The following is a 17,074-nucleotide window of genomic DNA, read 5'->3' as shown; positions in this document are numbered from 1 at the left end:
TATCCCTCGATCCATCCTTGTCTTTAAAGGTCTAGAGTTCGAACATCAACAACTGTAAGGTATTTGAGTGATTATTATCAAATAGTCAAGAATCTTTAAAACATATACTACCATTTGTAATCGTGTTAAATTAATTAAAAAAAACTAATTCATATTTTATTTTCTTAGATTCGATAACAATATTAGAATAAATTGGTTGAATTCGTTTCGTAGCTTTGAATTTCTTTATTTTATAAGATGTTAATTCATAGCTTTGAATAAATAAATAGGTATGGACCTAACTCTTGGATTCCTTTCATTTACGCCAGCTAGCACGAATATGTTTGCATTGATTTAAATGGTTGGATTTGGATTCAAGTTTAGTGTGTATATGAAATAATAATATAGCCAATTTTATTTGAATTAAACAACTAATTTTTTAATATCGAAAGGAAATTTTCTAAAATTCAAAGTAAATTACTTATAATTTTTCATTAAATAATGAAAAAAACACTAAATAATTGGATGAAAAAAAATCAAAAATTGAGTGATAAAATATTTTTCTTAAAGTTAGGTGATTATAACAGAAAAAAAGAAAACATTAAGTGACTAAATACGTAGTTTACCCATGAAGAGTAGGTAAGCACGTCGACAAAATTGAGTAGTAAACGGTGCGGTTGAGGACAAATCTATATACGCAAGTCCCCAACTACAACGATCTTCTTCTACCTCAGCCAGCGGTCCAGCGTCCTTTCATATTGCCGTCTGAAAACATCTGCAAACCCGAAAAAGAAAAGGCCGAAATCGGGTCGGATTCCAAAAATGGGCGTAACACCGAAAATTGCTCCGTCCATGCTTTCATCGGATTTTGCTAATTTAGCATCGGAGGCAAAGCGCATGCTTGACTTTGGAGCTGATTGGCTTCATATGGATATCATGGTAAAAAAAGCCTCTAACTTTGCTCTTCTAATGGATAATTAATTATAAGAAAATTTATTTTAAAAGATCTAACCCTTTTTTGGTTTTGGGTTTTCTTCTACAGGATGGGTATGTTTCATTGCTTTGACCAAAGTTATCTCCTCTTGAGATTTTGGTTCTTTCTCCTTCTCAACTTTTTTTTTTGGGTATTTTTATGAATTATTTTAGAAAAGTAAAGGAGGCACTTTCAAATAATCAGAATCAATGGCTGCTATGCAAAATTTTTATGAATTCTGTTCTTAGACTGAGGGTATGAATATATGTTGGTAAAGTGAGGAACTATGTGTGTTGTATCCATAATTGTTAATATCTTGGAAAGTGATTAGAAAGTACAAACATTGGAAAAGAATAACTAATTTTAATTGTTTAAATTGAGCAAAAAAAAATTTGGGTTCTTTTAATGACTAATCCATATTGTTGTTTAGATTTGCAGTTTTATGATAATAGCCAAGCTCTTTCTGTTAATCTTGTCGAGTACTTTTAGATGATTGATTACTTGTTGAATGTTGTTATATTTATATACAGGCACTTTGTCCCGAATCTAACCATCGGCGCTCCCGTCATTGAGAGTTTAAGAAAGCACACAAAGTAAACATTCTTTATGCCCTGGCACTAATATGGCTCACTAAGATTATTACCAAGTTTGACAACTCTAAATAGATCAAGGATTCTGCTTTTCCTACAGTGCATATCTGGATTGCCACCTTATGGTTACTAATCCGATTGATTATGTTGAACCTATGGGTAAAGCTGGCGCATCCGGTTTCACTTTTCACGTTGAAGTATCCAAAGGTAGGTTGTGATCCGGTCTTCCGTTTTCATTTTTGTTTTACTTCATGTAATCTTATCTACCTTTCAAATTCCTTGTTCCTTATGAAAAAGTATCGGCTTTTGCAGAAAATTGGCAAGAACTTATTGGAAGAATTAAGTCGATAGGCATGAGGCCTGGTGTGGCGTTAAAGCCTGGGACACCAATTGAGGACGTTTATCCTCTGGTATGAATTCCTTTTGCCTGATTTTTTAGATTTTGAATCTTTTGTTTCAGCTGGTTCTTGGAATTGAATGGGGTTCAGCCTAATGCTTCGATCACCATTATCTCGTTTTTGTCAATTTTTCTCGTCGGTGGGTGATTACCTACTAGATTGACAGCGAGAATCCTGTGGGAATGGTTCTTGTGATGACTGTAGAGCCAGGATTTGGTGGACAAAAATTCATGCCAGAAATGATGGATAAGGTTCGTATCATTTTTCATTGTTCAAATTCTATTTCAGACTTTCTGGAATTTAGGCATAATAACATAAACAGCCCTTAACATTTGTCACCTTTTCCGATTGTTGTGCCCTTGAAGTTTTTTTTGGGGTACTTTACACCATAAAGTTTCATTTTTTAGTCACTATGGTCATGATTTTATTTGAATGGCATTTTCTTTTACTTGCTTTGAAGGTTCGCGCTCTAAGGAAGAAGTACCCATCACTTGATATAGAGGTAAGTGAAGTTCTTACTTTGTAATATTCTATAGCTTATTCGTCGCTTAAATTCGGTGATGATTACTTATTCGAAATTACCGTCTTCTTTTGATACTGTAACGTTATGTTACAATGATCCTTCATTCTAGTTGAAGTATTCTTATACAACATATAAATGAACACATAGGTATGGAGATATGACATCCTCCAAATACCTGGATGAAATTTGTATCCGACAGTTACGCTTGAGTCCGAGTGACTTGGCTGAAACAGCCTAGCGTTGAGGGTTTTTTTTGGGGGTTGATTTGCAGGTGGATGGTGGTTTAGGGCCTTCGACAATCGAAATGGCGACTTCAGCAGGAGCAAATTGCATAGTAGCAGGGAGTTCGGTATTCGGAGCTCCTGAACCGGCGGCGGTTATATCCCTCATGCGAAAGAGTGTTTCCGAAAATCAAGAGAAATATTAACACGATTTCACATGCAGTATAAGGCGTTTATGGGTTTCCATGAGTATGTGTAACAGAATATACAAACATGATGAGTGTTGGAATTCAATAAAATGATACTAATGTTCATCATCTCATGATGAGTGAATAATATTTTGTTCTCAATTGTCGCTTAATTTCAAAATTCATGAGACCTTGTTTCTTGTTTTGTATGTAAGATGCATGAAATTACTAACAAAGAACTCGTAATAGTGGACATACATGGCCCTGAAATTTAGATAAACCCTTGCTTTTGAGAACCTTTCTTCCTTTTGTCTTTTTTGTGTGTGTTCTTCGTTCCTCCCATGTATTTTTTTTTCCTTCAAAAAGATGATTGGAAAAGTTAGTTTTTAGAATATGGACTTTTTGAATTTGTCATTGACAATTCCAAAAATTGCAGCGGAAGAAGGGGTTGTTGTAGGCCGTAAATAAGACGAGATATATCGTAAGTTATTCGAAATTGACTTGGTCAAAGTTCGGTAAATATTCTACTTGATACTCGAGCTCGGTCCAAAAAAAGTTGTCATAGCTTGGTCAAAAATAGTGGTCAAAGCTCGAGCTCGAGTAGAGTTCTTACCAAGCCGAAACGAATTACTTGATACTCGACCCAAAAAGCTCGTGAGTACCTCGAAAATATAATATTTAAGATTTTACTTTTTTTAAAAATAAATTATTAATAATATTAATATTTATGTGTTGATTTTTTTAAAAAAATATACAATGTAAGTTTTTTATATATTTAAGGTTCAAGTTCGAGTTTGATGAGTTAATTGAGTTAAGATTTTTTTTCGGGCTTCAATTCATGATTTTAAGTTCGAGTTCAATTTTAAAAATTTTAGGTTCACAAGTTTTTAATCACTGATATTCGATTTATTGATCGACTAATCTAGATCGGATATTAGAGAGGCAAGAGCGACTCTCTCAACTCAGTTTGCTCCATTTGCAAACGTCAGGATTCGAATCCTTGATCTTGGTTAAGGGACTTAGTGTCTCATCCCACTAGATCAATTGGTTGTTGGTTATAAAATGGTCTTTAATTTAATCAAAATTTATTATTATTTTAGTATAACAATAATAATTTTATAACCATCCAATATATAACAATTTTATACTTTTTTAAAATTAATAACTCAAAAACATTTTAATATAGTTCAGTAACCTAGTAACCTATTGTGTATTTACTTTGGATGGGTCTACAACGCACGTCGTGCACTGTAACATACTATTAAAGTGATACACCAAAATACATTACTAATTAAATTATCCTTATCAAGTAAATATAAAAACAAATTACACGCTTTATATCTAAATTATCACTTTTATTTTATTTTAGTATCTATTTATAATACATTTAGTAATTAATTATTATTTTAATTCTGTATAATATTATTTAAAATCAAATAGATAATTTATCGAAGAATTTTCCTTACCCTAACATTATCGGAGACTGATTCCAAAGTTATTCGTCTGGAAAGCTGCAACGGATCCACGTGTCACTACATGAGTCTTCAACTATTTCTAAAGCTCCGAACAACTTTTCTGTTCCAAACCGCATATCAGATGGTAAGAATACATCGTTTTCAGGGATCACAAATCTCAACCACGTGATTTCTTCAAGCACCGAGCCAAGAAATGAAAAACTGACACGTGTCAGTGCCACGATAGTAATTTTCTCACTCAACGGTGGCATTTGTCTCTTTCCCATCGCAAAATGAAGGAAAGATCCACTGCTCTTTCGTTAACCCTCTCCCTCAGTTGCCCTTTTCTCTTCCTTAAAACCCTACCGCCACCATTGCAATGGCTTGCCTCCCCAAGCTCCGAGCTGCCACTGCCGCCGTTTCCGCCTTCGTTCATCCACTACGGTGCTTAGGATCCGCGGCTGCTTTGGAGCTCCCCTACGACGATAAATATTACGACTACGAACAAGCTCACTGGGACCGGCGCTCGGCTCAGCCGAAGATTGATGTGGATGGGTCGGCGACTGAGAGGGGAGTACAGTGGGTGCTTATAGGGGAGCCTGGTGTCAAACGACATGCTTACGCGGAGAGGCTCTCGAAGCTTCTAGAAGTTCCACATATTTCAATGGGCACCCTCGTTAGACAAGAGCTCAATCCCCGCTCTTCTCTTTACAAGCAGGTCTAAATTTTTTTTCTTTGTGAATAAGTATCTGTCTAAATTTTAGTGTATTATTTGTTGTTTGTGTGTTTTTGAAGGTTCCTGTAATATGGGAGAAGATCCTTTTTTTTTGTCTAGCGTAAAAGATTACAAAGAAATTTGTCATAGTCTGATTATTGAACTTTGTTTAATATAATATAGTGAAGAATGCTAGTGGCTTGAAGTCATTTGGGTTTAGGTTGCAAATGCTGTTAATGAAGGGAAGCTTGTTCCAGAGGATGTAATTTTCGCTTTGTTGTCTAAGAGACTTGAAGAAGTTTACTATGGAGTTGAAAATGGTTTTATTCTTGATGGGATTCCTCGTACCAGGATCCAAGCTGTAAGTAATCTGTGATTTTGATAGTGTTTATATGTAGTCCTATTTAATTTTAGGCAAATCAATCTCCTTTTGGTGCTAAGATTCTAAAGCTGAATGTACCTCCTTTTTTTAGTCCCATTGAATTGCTTGTTCTCTTGTTTTTTATTTTCTTTTTCTTGCAGGAGATTCTTGATCAAATTACCGACATTGATCTGGTAGTGAACTTTAAATGTACTGAAGAGTGTATGTTGAAAAGCTCAGAAAGCGAGGTTCTTCACATAGGCAATTCCAAAGATGTAGGAAATTCCTGGAAGAAAAACGTCCGTGTGTACTCAGAGCAGGTAATGACATTGGATTATCCATTTGTCTGAAACATGTTATGTATTAGTCTCTTTTGTTACTCTCTGGTTAGTGAAATGCTTGTGTGAAAATATGATAAACAACTGAATTCTTGAAATCAGGATCAAATATTCGTTTTGATGTATGTAGGCGAAGTCGGTGGAGGATTATTACAGTAGGCAAAAGAAGCTTCTCAACTTCCAGGTGCCTGGTGCACCAGCAGATGCATTGCAAGGTCTTTTGGCTGCGCTACATCTCCAGCATATCAATGCTCTCACTTCTTCACAGAAGCTGACGGCGTAAACGTTGATATTCTTTAAAACTAGTGATATCCCGTCGCTATTCTTTAAAACTAGTGATATTCTGGCGTCGTAGTAAGCATGTAACTATTGAGTGATAGACGAGTTTTTGAGTGTGGCGAACAACCTAGTTGGATACTTGGATTTGCCTTGAAGTTTTGTTTCCCTTTTGTGAGTTACTATGCAGTTGGAAAGTATGTAATGCACTTTTTGCTAGGAGAACAGATGATCATTGACCTATATAGTATCTTAGGGTGCGTTTGGTTCACGGAATGTAAGATTACCAGTGGGAATAAAAGATTACTAGGGAATAGAATTACTGGAAATGTTATATTACTGTGTTTGGTTGGTTTGGCAGGAATGTAAGATTACGTGTTTGGTTGAAGGAATAAAAGATTACTAGAATGTATATTTTATCAAATTGTTCTTGTTTATATTTTTTAACAATTGAAATTTTAAATATTTAAATAAAAATTATTTATATAAAAATTCTATTTGTTGATAATATATTACTTGAGTATTTAAATATATCATGTATTATTTTAATTTTAATTAATATTAAATTTTACATAATTTATGTAAAATATATTAAAATTTTACATCAACATTTAACTAAAATATTCATAATAATAAAAGATAAATAAAATGTTTATAATTTAAGATATTTTATAATTTATAGATATTTTAATTAATATTAAATTTTACATAATTTATGTAAAAATGTTTACATTGTAAAAATTCTTCAAAGATATTCGTAATAATAAAAAATGTAAATTATTATTTTTATCTAAGATATAATATTTATTATATTATAAAAAGATATTCTCAGATTATAAGATTCGATATGAATAATAAATCGATTTAGATGTTGACATGAATAACAAATAATAACGGTCAAGTAAGCAACAATAGAATTGACCCAAGACTCTGTCAAGAAAACAAAATCTATAAATGAAGTCAGCCTCTCATTCCATAGCTGCATTACAAAGAAATATGCATCTCATTTGCTTGCCATTTCAACTATAAAATAACGACATAAAGAATGCTGGTTCATAAATAAAACAAAAATACCTGTTGCAGATGCAGTGGGGGCTACCAAGCATCGTACAACGACTGCACATATATAAACTTCAGTTTCAACTTTTCCTCTTACTCGTATGATTAATTAGCAAGGAAAAAATTGCCAGATCTCTGAAGTATGGCCAACTCTATGTTGTTGAAGCTTGGGAGGAGAGACATGATGAAGCCGAAAACAATCATATGGATTTCCTTTATAATCCCCCACCATTGATTACCACCATTTCCTAAATCGGGGTCGGCTTCATTCTCATTTTCAACTGCCTGGTTGCAATCATCTGTTGGTCGCTGCTCCTCCTCCGCTTCTGCTAGTCGGTTAACATATGATGTTAAATAAATAAAATATGAATGAAAGGATGACAATAACAAATAAAGCAATCATTTCTAGGTTGAGGAAAATACAGCGTTTGTTAACAAAATGTAATGCATCAAAAGTTTGTACGTTCTTAGCCCTGTCAATGGCTTGATTAGTCTCATCCATCATCTGGTTTCCTCTATCCATTAGCTGTTGATTTGTCATATCTGCAGAACATTGAAGTTGTCTCAGAAGAAGTTCAAAATTGAAGAAAAATATGATGCCTACAAATCATTTCCAGTACATTCCAACAACATCCCAAGAATCAATGTAAATGACTCAGAATTGGATCAGGCAGAACGGTAGAACAAAACTTCATAGTAAGATCATTTATGAAAATTCATGTTGTCATACTAACAGAATATATTAGCCACTAGATAAAGCTCTAATCAACGTTCGAATAGTTCTTCATAGTAATGTTCGCATTGAGAATTACTGGCACATCTTACAGCCACTACCATTAGACAGTCACTCTAAAATAAACGAGAAACTGAGAATTGTTATGGCATGCGTAAAAGTAAAAAGGGAAATAAAAGAGGCAAACAATGTTTGGTGTGAATTGATGCATATGTGTATATTGTCAATTTTAGAAAGAAACACTGATTGGTGAAGAGCAATGTCTATCTATGTAACTATTATACGCACATTTTAATTTTCAACTTGTACTTCCACAACCTCTCTTCTTGTTACACAATGCAAAGCAGTAACAATACCACTATACCAGAAACAGAACCTCCATAATTTCATCTAATGCAAAATTTTAATGTCTATCTTTGTGTTCATATGAATCAAATGCAAAATTTCCTCTAATTTTTACAACAAAAAAGAACCTCCCAATCCAATACCAGAAACAGAACAACCACAACTCTACGTGCCATGGACGCAGAAAACAAAAAAACTCCATAATTAGAATGAAAGAGTCTATATAATCCAGTTATAAAGCGCTCACCTTAGATTTCAAAGGCTTCCAATAGCAATTAGGATGATGACACCAGTTATTTTCAAAGCCTCATGTAAAAGAAAATTAATGGATGCAGAATTGAGCTTGTAAAACATAACATCTGACAAAGATCAAAAATTACAAAAGAAATTCTCATGATAGTTACTTCAAGGTGCAAAAGAATATGCCGCATGAAATAAAGGGTAGCATCTATTTCCTTTTTGAATTAAAAGAAAATGCAGCACTAAATATCATACGAAAGTTTTATACTTCATTCAACTTACACTTTCAGGTCTATTCTATCTAAAAGAAACCTGAGATTATCTCATGGGATTTCCCCCTCAAGATCCATCATCTAGCAAGCAACAGTAGAGAAAAAAGGAACAAAAGCAGGGATTTGCAAAACCAGAATACGTCACAGCCTGAAAACTAGAAACATAAAAGCACTATTGATGTTACTAACCCTGCAATTTGAACAATAGCAGTTCAGCAATTAGCAACAGGATTATCCGCAACCAAGAATGAAAAGGCATAAACTTTATTAGCAGTCGTCCCTAACATCTGACTAGCCAAAACCATCTTCATATCCCCAGACATTCCTTTCGATGATTCATAATCTTTAGCGTACTGGCACATCAATCTTCCCCCAAGTTCCATCTTCTTCTCGACTAATTTCTTCAGCTCCTCCACGTTTCTAACATCTACAACCTTTTCCCCCTTCCCCTCCTCTCCAAACACTTTATTTTCCAACTCCGATTCATCCTCGTACCACGCACTCTGAGGCATTTGAGTTTGACATTTTTGCTTTTGCATTAGGTTTCAAAGAGCTCAAAGTTCCTTCGCAGAAGCAAGCTTACGGGGAGTGGGTATTTTAGCCAACAGACGACGGGAATAATCAAATACCTAAGGGAGGCGGGGGATAGATATTCCCGGGAAAGCTGACTAAAAATTCACTGTTTATATTATTTCATTCCTGACACTTGGTAATATGATTGATCCAAACGTATGTATTTTCTCCCAGGAAAAAAATATTACTCCCAAGGAACCAAACAGGACCTTATAATATAAACATTGCTTTGTCTTCTTCATTTTCATCTACATTTTGTTTTTCTAATTAAATGCCAAAAGGCTAATTGTCTCTTCAAAAGTATTTTACCATTTATAATGGCTTTGTTTAAAACAAGTATGACGAATCTTTGATTTATACATTAATAACCATAAAAAACCAAAATTTACTTGCAAATTTACATCTCAAGAAAGAAAACAGTAGTGTCAACCATTTATATACTTGTCCACATATATGGTCTACAATTTATTCCGAGTTCATCCACACATCTCTTAGGAGTTTATATCTGATAGCATTTTGATTGCTATTTTCCTTTGATATCCAGTTGGGCTTTGATTGAACAGATGATGGGTGGTCATCGAAGATTGAAGATAAGGGTGAGTTCAATTCATCGAGTTCATCATCGCTTACGTGTGATTTTTTGAGGACTGACGATCCACTTCTTCTCAGGTGAGATTTGCTTCCAACTTCACCAATGATGCTAGCAACAGCTGTTGCTGAAGGTGGCGAATAAACCGGAGGAGATGCTGCACATGGAAAGTTTGTAATAGACCCTTCCCTGGCTTCAAGAGGATCCTGAGTCGAAGTAGAGGCAAAAAGGGGCTTAGGCTATCAAACAAACTAGCACTTCTCGAGGAAATCGTTACATGGTTTTACTCGAGTAAAGTTCTTTTCCGGTGTAGATATGTCAAGAACACATCATACTTCATGAATTGACATTTTAAGTTCAAATCATACGCACATGGAAGATGTCTAATCTATGAGTACTTCAAGATTATAAGACTAACCTCAGTTTCCAGGGCTTCAAGCACGTCATCTGGAACTGGATCAGGGCAAAACTCATCGGGGACAAAATGTCGAGAACTCTCTTGATCAATGTTGCAGAAAATGCCGGACATACCTTTGAAAATAAAGATTAAGCAGCGTAAATAAACATCAAAGCATGACCATTAAACCCCCCCCCCTCCCCGAAATAAACCAAAAGGTCTAAAGTTTGGGTGCTGAACCTCTTCCCTGATGGGTTTACTTAGAAGCATGTCCTTGGGAAGCATCATGAGATCACTCAAGGCATTCAAAAGATTGAAAGACTTTACTGATGTGGTTTGTCGCTCATCACCGTCATCCTGCTTATTCTCGTTTCCAACAAAGTCATCATCGTCAATACCAAAGAGATCAGTCAACCATCTGGACCAGTTTCCGATCTGACATAAAAAAATCGAAATTTCTTTACTTCAAAGGAGAAAAACCAAGGTACTATCACCAATATCAAAATATTGCAAGCAGTTGTAACCACTGCTTTATGATGGTTATGATGGATTATGGATAAAATATAATACACCATTATCAAACTCAGATTAATCTCAAGACTACCACATTTGCATTGCTTACCGCATTTTTCAGCTGTGCACCAGCACCGAAACTTGTTTTCCCAGTTGGAATGGGAAGCACCAGAGGATCGCTAATGGGATCAGACACAGGATCAGTGGGGATTTCATCAGCAGAATCACGAAGAATGGCGTTGAACATCGCCGCATCTAATCTAGCCACGCATTGCTCCATTATCTAGATGCATGATAAGGATGGATTATAACATAAATGAAAAGGGAAACAAAATCATCACAGTACTCGAATTCCATAGCAGACTGCCCTCTAGGATAAAAGGCAAAGCAACAATCAGTTTAGCACTTCTAGAATTTCAGTTTTTACCTCCAATGCTTTTCTAGTCTCTTATACTAGTGTGTGTTTGTGTACGTTTTAGTCGATTTTCAAAAGCAAAATATAAATACCAATTTAGACAGCAAACACAAGCAGCCACATTCATGCCCTGCAGCTCGAACTGGGCAAAGTTTTTCACAAGCATCTTTGAAAGCCTTCTTCCAATGGTCTAACGAAAAGTTCACTCGGTCTTGATTACTTGAGCTACGTATCCTCCCATAGCTTTTACTTGAGCCAGAGCTCAGACTTTTATCAATTTCCTTTCTAGACACAGTCTGCATATGTGGAGTGAGAGTCTGACGATGGAAATAAGGAACATAATTTGGTCAGACAACCATCGGAGTATGACATTCAGTGTACGATCATGTAATAGAAAATCTTTATCGATATAAGGGAAGAAAAATAGTTTATAGGGTTACCTGCCACCAGACAGACTCGTTGATTCTAGAAAAGATCCATGTTTCAACTCTTTCTAGGGCAGAAATAAAGACGAACGGATTGTCCCAATCACTAGATGTTTCCTTTTCTTTTCTCCCAGGAGATGACTCTTTCCATTTCAGTGGAGATGATGCAGGTTTCTTTCCCTTTCCACCTCCATTTCTTTCCATGGGTCCAGCAGAAAGTGGTAACTTTAACTCTCTGATACTTTCATTTATAATCACTCGCAACACGACACAGTTTGACAACCAGAATGTCAATCTGTAGTTATCATACATATGATCTATGAGCTAATGAAAAATCATGCATATGATATATGAGCTAAAAAATGAAATCCAATTGCCAGCTTTGTGAAAAATGTTCATGTGAAACAACAAGCTTAATATGACTTGAACGTACCTTGGAACATCATTTCCACATGCTTTTGTAACCAGAGCAAGTCCCGAAACAGCACTTCGAGCTGCACTCCCACTCCTTAATTGGGAGCCTTCCTTACAAGCATGAAGATACAGCCTAGAAAGACGCCGAGCTGGAGCATGCACTTTACTCATGGAGCTTCCGTGCTCGGCAACTACTGAATAAAGAGAAGCCTCGATGGCAGCAGCTTCTCTCAGCTCTCCTTCAAGCATCTTTATCATGTTTTCCAACTGCTGCACTTTGTTATCTAAAACGGCACTTCTGGTATCCTTGGGATATACCTTTGAAACTTTTCTTTCGTTGCTCAATTTGCTTCTGAAGCTTCCTGCCCCATGCTGTGCATCTGCTGCAACACCAACTTCCTTCAACTCCCCATTCTGGTTATTGGTCAACAACCTGTTGCTCCTAGCCAAGTCGGATGAAGCTCGAATGGACTTCACATTCATTAGTCTATCAGTTTTGCCATCATTTGTACCATGATCCCCCTGGCTTAAAACATTTTCTTCTGATTGAATATTCAATTGCCCATTCTGTTCCAGGTATTGTCCTTCATGTCTGTTTTCTTGCCAGCCATATCCCGAGTATCCTTCCAAAGAACAATCATATGCATCATCAGCAGCTGAAGCCTTAGAACCAGAAGATGCATCTTCCTTACATTGATCACAGCCATTGCTACTCATGTTGCTCTTGATTTCATCCTGTGTCTTTTCATTAGTCAACAATGATGAAGACAAATGAAATTTAGGGGTAACAACATTTTCTCGTAGTGGTGAATTAGAACCATAAGAATTAAACGTGGAAGCACGAGCATCTACAAAGCCCTCAAAGTCCGATGATAAATCCGTTGATGATGACTTTGCTACACTTGTTCTTCCCAAGTTCAACTTTGAAGCCAACATATTTTCCCCTTTAACTTCCTTGCCATCAATTACAGCAACTGATCCATTCTGCAATCCAGTTGCGATGAAAAGAAGGTGCATTTCAGCTAAATAATTCTTTCAGATAAATTTTTCCAGCATTGGGAAATCATAAAGGAAATAAGAAGTCACCTCTTTATTTTGAGGAAGTGAACTACGATTAGATTCCAACGTTGAAGAAGAAATGGTCAGAGATGAGTGCGAGGAAACATCATCATCAGTGAAGGAAGCAATCTCAGCTTCTTCGGCATATTCTTCATCCATGAGGGACTCGCTTCTTTTCCTGTCTGTGGTAGCTCCTTCGACAGGCCGCCTCTCGACGAAGAAATGTTCTGACCCTTGTAAATTCGATCAATTTTAATGAACAAGATTGGCTGAGCAGCGCTACTACTATAGGTCCTTTTGGTGTTCATTGAAACAGTAACATCTACTGCCTCTTTGATAACACCACATTCGGCCAAATCCAAGATGCCAGTCGCCAACAACTGGATCTTTTCCCTTCGAGGTTCATACAAGTTAAATTCTAAGAAATTCTTATGGAACACATCAGCATCCCGGCCTTTAACAGACATGTCCCTCACTAGATTCACGGCTAACTTAAAGACTCATTAAACTCGATCTTCCCCTCGCCCACAATCGAACCCAGTGTGGGCGAAGCAGTCTTGGTAGACCCCGAATTACGTTCACCATTTTCCCACTGAATCAGGACGGACCGAAGTGATCTCAGTGACTGTGACGGTGGCCAAGGTTTAATCTCCTGAATTTGGATTAGATACTCAACGCGAACCGTCGGCCCTCTCCGGTTCTTTGCATTCAAACCGAGAACCATTGTTGCACAAACACACTAGTATTTGACCCTAAACTATTCAATCCACAGGAAAATTGAATTCCTGCAATGCAAAAAGCATTATAACTTCAAAAAGAAAAAGAATTTCATCAATAAATTAAATGCACAACTAATTTGTAAACCCCAAATACAAAATAAAGGCATCCCCTTTTTGCCTTTCAACGTTTCCGGTTTCCAGGCATTTTCTCAGCAACTAAACATACAAGCTTATATCTAAAACACAAACACAAACGCATACTCAAAAGCAACCGATTTTTCACTTTGGGCTATACTTAATGAGGGAAGAAGGTTCACCAGTAAAATTAGAAGAAGTGCAACAGCAAAAACATCGGCAATGCGGGAACTAGAGCACTAAAACACCGCGTTTTGGAGTGGTTTCCATAGTAGAAGAATACAACAAAGCTGAGAGATATATTTATGGCCTTTCTTTTGAGGTCCTGAGTATGTCTGGCTGGCTAAACGCCGACGTTTTGGAAGGTTTCGTCTCGTCCTTTTTCATTTTTCACTTTGATCGTGACGCCATGGCGGAAACGGTTCATATTAATTTAAATATCCCGAAGATGTAAAATGAGATTTCATCACGCGCTTTGAAGGAAAGTGAAGGAAACTCTGGGGGTCTTTTCCGTGTAGTTTGCGTCACTCTTTGGGATGTCGCGTGGGATTAAAGTGAAACAGGGGTTTCCTTTCACCGACAACACACTGCAGTTTTTCACTCCAATTAATAACGCTCGCAATCCTAGGAAAGTGGGCTCCACGCTTTTATAGGCTAAAATAATTTTACATAAAATGTAAATGCCACTTCAATTACATTTTTTTTAAATGTTTTAAGACAATATTAATATCAGTGGTTTCAAATATTAAAAGAAAAAGAAAATAATACGTATAAAAATAAAAATAAAAAATATTTATTAGAACCAAAGCAAGTATCGAGTAGGAAAGGTGGTGAAATCAGATTGTAGTTTGCAGTTAGTTCCCAACCAAAATGAACTTCAACTCAAAGCGAACACTGTCACCAAAGGGAAAGAGAAGAAGAAAAACGAAACAAAAGGAGAGAGAGAGTTGAGATGTCAAAGTCCAGATGAACAATTTTTTTGGGGTAAAATATAAAATAGTTCCCCAACTTTTATGTCTCTTGCATTTCGGTCACCTAACTTTTGAAAATTACAATACAGTCATCAAACTTTTAGTTCGTTTTCATTTTGATCCCCACAGTTACCTCCGTTAGTTTTGCTGACGTGCCACTTAACCCCCTTAATTTTATGAAGTTTATGAAGTGGCAGCAGCTTCTTCTTCTTCTTCCTTCCTTTTTCCTTCTTCCTTCTTTCTTCTTCTCACACTCTCTCTCAAGGAAATCTCAGATTCAAAACCTTGCCATTTAGGATGGAGCGTGGAGATTCAAATTTCAAAACCTTCCTTCTTTACCTAGTATTCTTAGGTTTCTTTGCTGTGGAAATACTCTTATTGTACTTTCTCAATGCTTTGTTTCACAGGAGGGTGAACTTGATGCCGTTGCTGTAGTTCATTCTTATGAGGATGACATGCCTGCAGGATCTCATAAGACAAGGCTAACTGCTCTGAATGTATGTTTTAACTTAGACATCGTTTTCTTCTCTCCAAAGGATTTACCACTGATAGTTCGTTTTAAACAGGTTCCTCCTATGGGTTTGTTCCACCCAACACTTTTGATTTCTGATTTATATCCTCCTCCACCCCGTGCTTGGTTAGTAATACTTATGCAATATTGCTCTCTTCTCTGGAAGTAGTTTTGAATTGTTTCCTTTAGGGTTATTTTGATGGTGTGCTTCACCAGCTTTCATGACTATGAAGATATGCTGGAAGAAACATGGCATATAGAATTCCCAAGAAGATCTGGCATGCCAGATGGTATTTATCCTAGCAATAAAGCTGGTTTACAAATGTGGGATAACTATCCATTTTTTCCAATGAAACCTAAGAAAGAAGAGACGGTTGGCCTAGCGGAAGCCATAACCAGTAGCATTCTTTCAACTGGTAGGTTTTTGCATAGTGCTAATTCAGCATGTTCTAATAACCCATAATATCCCATCCCAACCTAACTACTCAGATTTTTATTTTTATTTTCATTTGATAGGTCGCATAGACTTTCAAAGAAAATTGTTTTGTAGCATACAATTGGTGAGACTCGTAAGATGTTTAGACCATGTGATACCCTTTCATATTTTGAGAATCGAACTTTTAACTTGGTTTTGTGCTTCAGATTGGTGGAGTGGCTTTAATAGGTGGGTTCATTCCTGCTGTGGATGAAAGGTCGGTTTCTCTTTCTTCCCCCTTTCTCTTCATCCTACTTTGGGCATAGAGCAGTTAATATATGCAGTGATGGCATGTTCGATAAAAAATAAGAATCAGATTTAGTTGGTTTATTTGAACCCTAAATCATAAAGTATAAGTCTTGAAGAGTACTTGGGCTAGGTCAAATACCCTAGTTCTATATTGGCACTGTTGACTAAGAACGCATTAAGTGCATCGACTAAGTGGTAATAATGCTTCTAGATTACGTTGTGTTTCATATTTCGTTGCATACTATCTTCATGGAAACTTTAGTTTAAGAATCTTTTATCTGTTTTTCGTTTAAATCATCTCAAGAGTTTTTAGAATAATTTAAATAGCTTTTCGAATGTGCTGTGATTTTTGGTTTTTTTTTTTTTTTGAGATTAGGGTTTTCAAAGGAGGAGGAGGAGAAGGAGTTGACGGGAGGTTAACTGCCATGTCAGCCTAAAACTAACGGAGGTAAAGGCATGAATAGAAATGAAAATGAACTAAAAATTCGATGATTATATTGTAAGTTTTAAAAGTTTGGTGACCAAGATGCAAGTGTCATAAAAGTTTGGGGGCTATTTTAACATTTTACTCTTTTTTATCAAACCAAAAAGATGGTCGGTTGGTGAAGATCGAAGTATTATGCTACACCAATTCAAAAAACAATTATTTAATATTAGTATATATTTCATAAAAGTGTTCAAAAATAATTTATTTGTTTATTTAATTTGATATTTTAGTGAAAGAATTGAGTAATAATGTATTTTTGAGGTAGCTAGGATATGAGCTATGTGCAAGTGGCAGTACAGAAATATTTTTTAGGATAAATATATATATATATTAACGACATAAAATTTTTAGATAAAATAGATATGAATAAAATTTTAAGACGATTATCATCCGTAAAATAAATAAATAATAAAAAAACTTAAATTTTAAATTGAGTACGAAAGATTTCAGGGTTCAAGGTAAACACGTACCCGCCCT

General features: G+C 35.9%; 3 protein-coding genes and 1 pseudogene across 3 annotated transcripts; 3 read left to right on the top strand and 1 right to left on the bottom strand.

The window, feature by feature from the left end:
- Positions 1–696: 696 nt before the first annotated feature.
- On the top strand, positions 697–3,001 carry LOC120118268 (ribulose-phosphate 3-epimerase, cytoplasmic isoform-like). Its single transcript, XM_039138354.1, has 8 exons — positions 697–918; positions 1,022–1,026; positions 1,483–1,545; positions 1,643–1,749; positions 1,855–1,952; positions 2,099–2,191; positions 2,401–2,442; positions 2,735–3,001. The coding sequence occupies exons 1-8, from the start codon at positions 802–804 to the stop codon at positions 2,888–2,890; spliced, it is 681 nt and encodes a 226-aa protein (XP_038994285.1). The 5' UTR covers positions 697–801; the 3' UTR covers positions 2,891–3,001.
- Positions 3,002–4,626: 1,625 nt separating this feature from the next.
- Positions 4,627–6,324, top strand: LOC120118874 (probable adenylate kinase 7, mitochondrial). Its single transcript, XM_039138810.1, has 4 exons — positions 4,627–5,044; positions 5,262–5,402; positions 5,564–5,722; positions 5,871–6,324. Exons 1-4 carry the CDS (start codon positions 4,706–4,708, stop codon positions 6,021–6,023), a joined length of 792 nt encoding a protein of 263 aa, XP_038994741.1. The 5' UTR covers positions 4,627–4,705; the 3' UTR covers positions 6,024–6,324.
- A 3,253-nt stretch (positions 6,325–9,577) lies between these two features.
- On the bottom strand, positions 9,578–14,186 carry LOC120118638 (annotated as a pseudogene).
- Positions 14,187–14,313: 127 nt separating this feature from the next.
- On the top strand, positions 14,314–16,435 carry LOC120118362 (actin-related protein 9-like). Its single transcript, XM_039138407.1, has 6 exons — positions 14,314–14,325; positions 15,283–15,372; positions 15,442–15,512; positions 15,603–15,802; positions 15,903–15,946; positions 16,029–16,435. The coding sequence occupies exons 1-6, from the start codon at positions 14,314–14,316 to the stop codon at positions 16,125–16,127; spliced, it is 516 nt and encodes a 171-aa protein (XP_038994338.1). The 3' UTR covers positions 16,128–16,435.
- Positions 16,436–17,074: the final 639 nt, after the last annotated feature.

The sequence above is a fragment of the Hibiscus syriacus genome, unplaced genomic scaffold (assembly GCF_006381635.1).
Source record: "Hibiscus syriacus cultivar Baekdansim isolate YM2019G1 unplaced genomic scaffold, ASM638163v2 tig00110328_pilon, whole genome shotgun sequence".
Lineage (NCBI taxonomy): Eukaryota > Viridiplantae > Streptophyta > Magnoliopsida > Malvales > Malvaceae > Hibiscus > Hibiscus syriacus.
Note: the sequence above shows the minus strand (reverse complement) of the source record. Positions and strands in the feature narration are given on the sequence as shown.

What these genes read in the sequence shown, in the direction of transcription:
- LOC120118874 (XM_039138810.1), top strand. Translation starts at nt 4,706, where the DNA reads ATGGCTTGCCTCCCCAAGCTCCGAGCTGCCACTGCCGCCGTTTCCGCC. An exon ending in GCTCTTCTCTTTACAAGCAG is followed by an intron (nt 5,045 to 5,261) that starts GTCTAAATTTTT and finishes ATTTGGGTTTAG; the next exon opens with GTTGCAAATGCTGTTAATGA. An exon ending in TCCGTGTGTACTCAGAGCAG is followed by an intron (nt 5,723 to 5,870) that starts GTAATGACATTG and finishes TGATGTATGTAG; the next exon opens with GCGAAGTCGGTGGAGGATTA.
- LOC120118362 (XM_039138407.1), top strand. An exon ending in CAAGGCTAACTGCTCTGAAT is followed by an intron (nt 15,373 to 15,441) that starts GTATGTTTTAAC and finishes CGTTTTAAACAG; the next exon opens with GTTCCTCCTATGGGTTTGTT. An exon ending in CCTCCTCCACCCCGTGCTTG is followed by an intron (nt 15,513 to 15,602) that starts GTTAGTAATACT and finishes GTGCTTCACCAG; the next exon opens with CTTTCATGACTATGAAGATA.
- LOC120118268 (XM_039138354.1), top strand. Translation starts at nt 802, where the DNA reads ATGGGCGTAACACCGAAAATTGCTCCGTCCATGCTTTCATCGGATTTT. An exon ending in TTGAGGACGTTTATCCTCTG is followed by an intron (nt 1,953 to 2,098) that starts GTATGAATTCCT and finishes ATTACCTACTAG; the next exon opens with ATTGACAGCGAGAATCCTGT. An exon ending in TGCCAGAAATGATGGATAAG is followed by an intron (nt 2,192 to 2,400) that starts GTTCGTATCATT and finishes CTTGCTTTGAAG; the next exon opens with GTTCGCGCTCTAAGGAAGAA.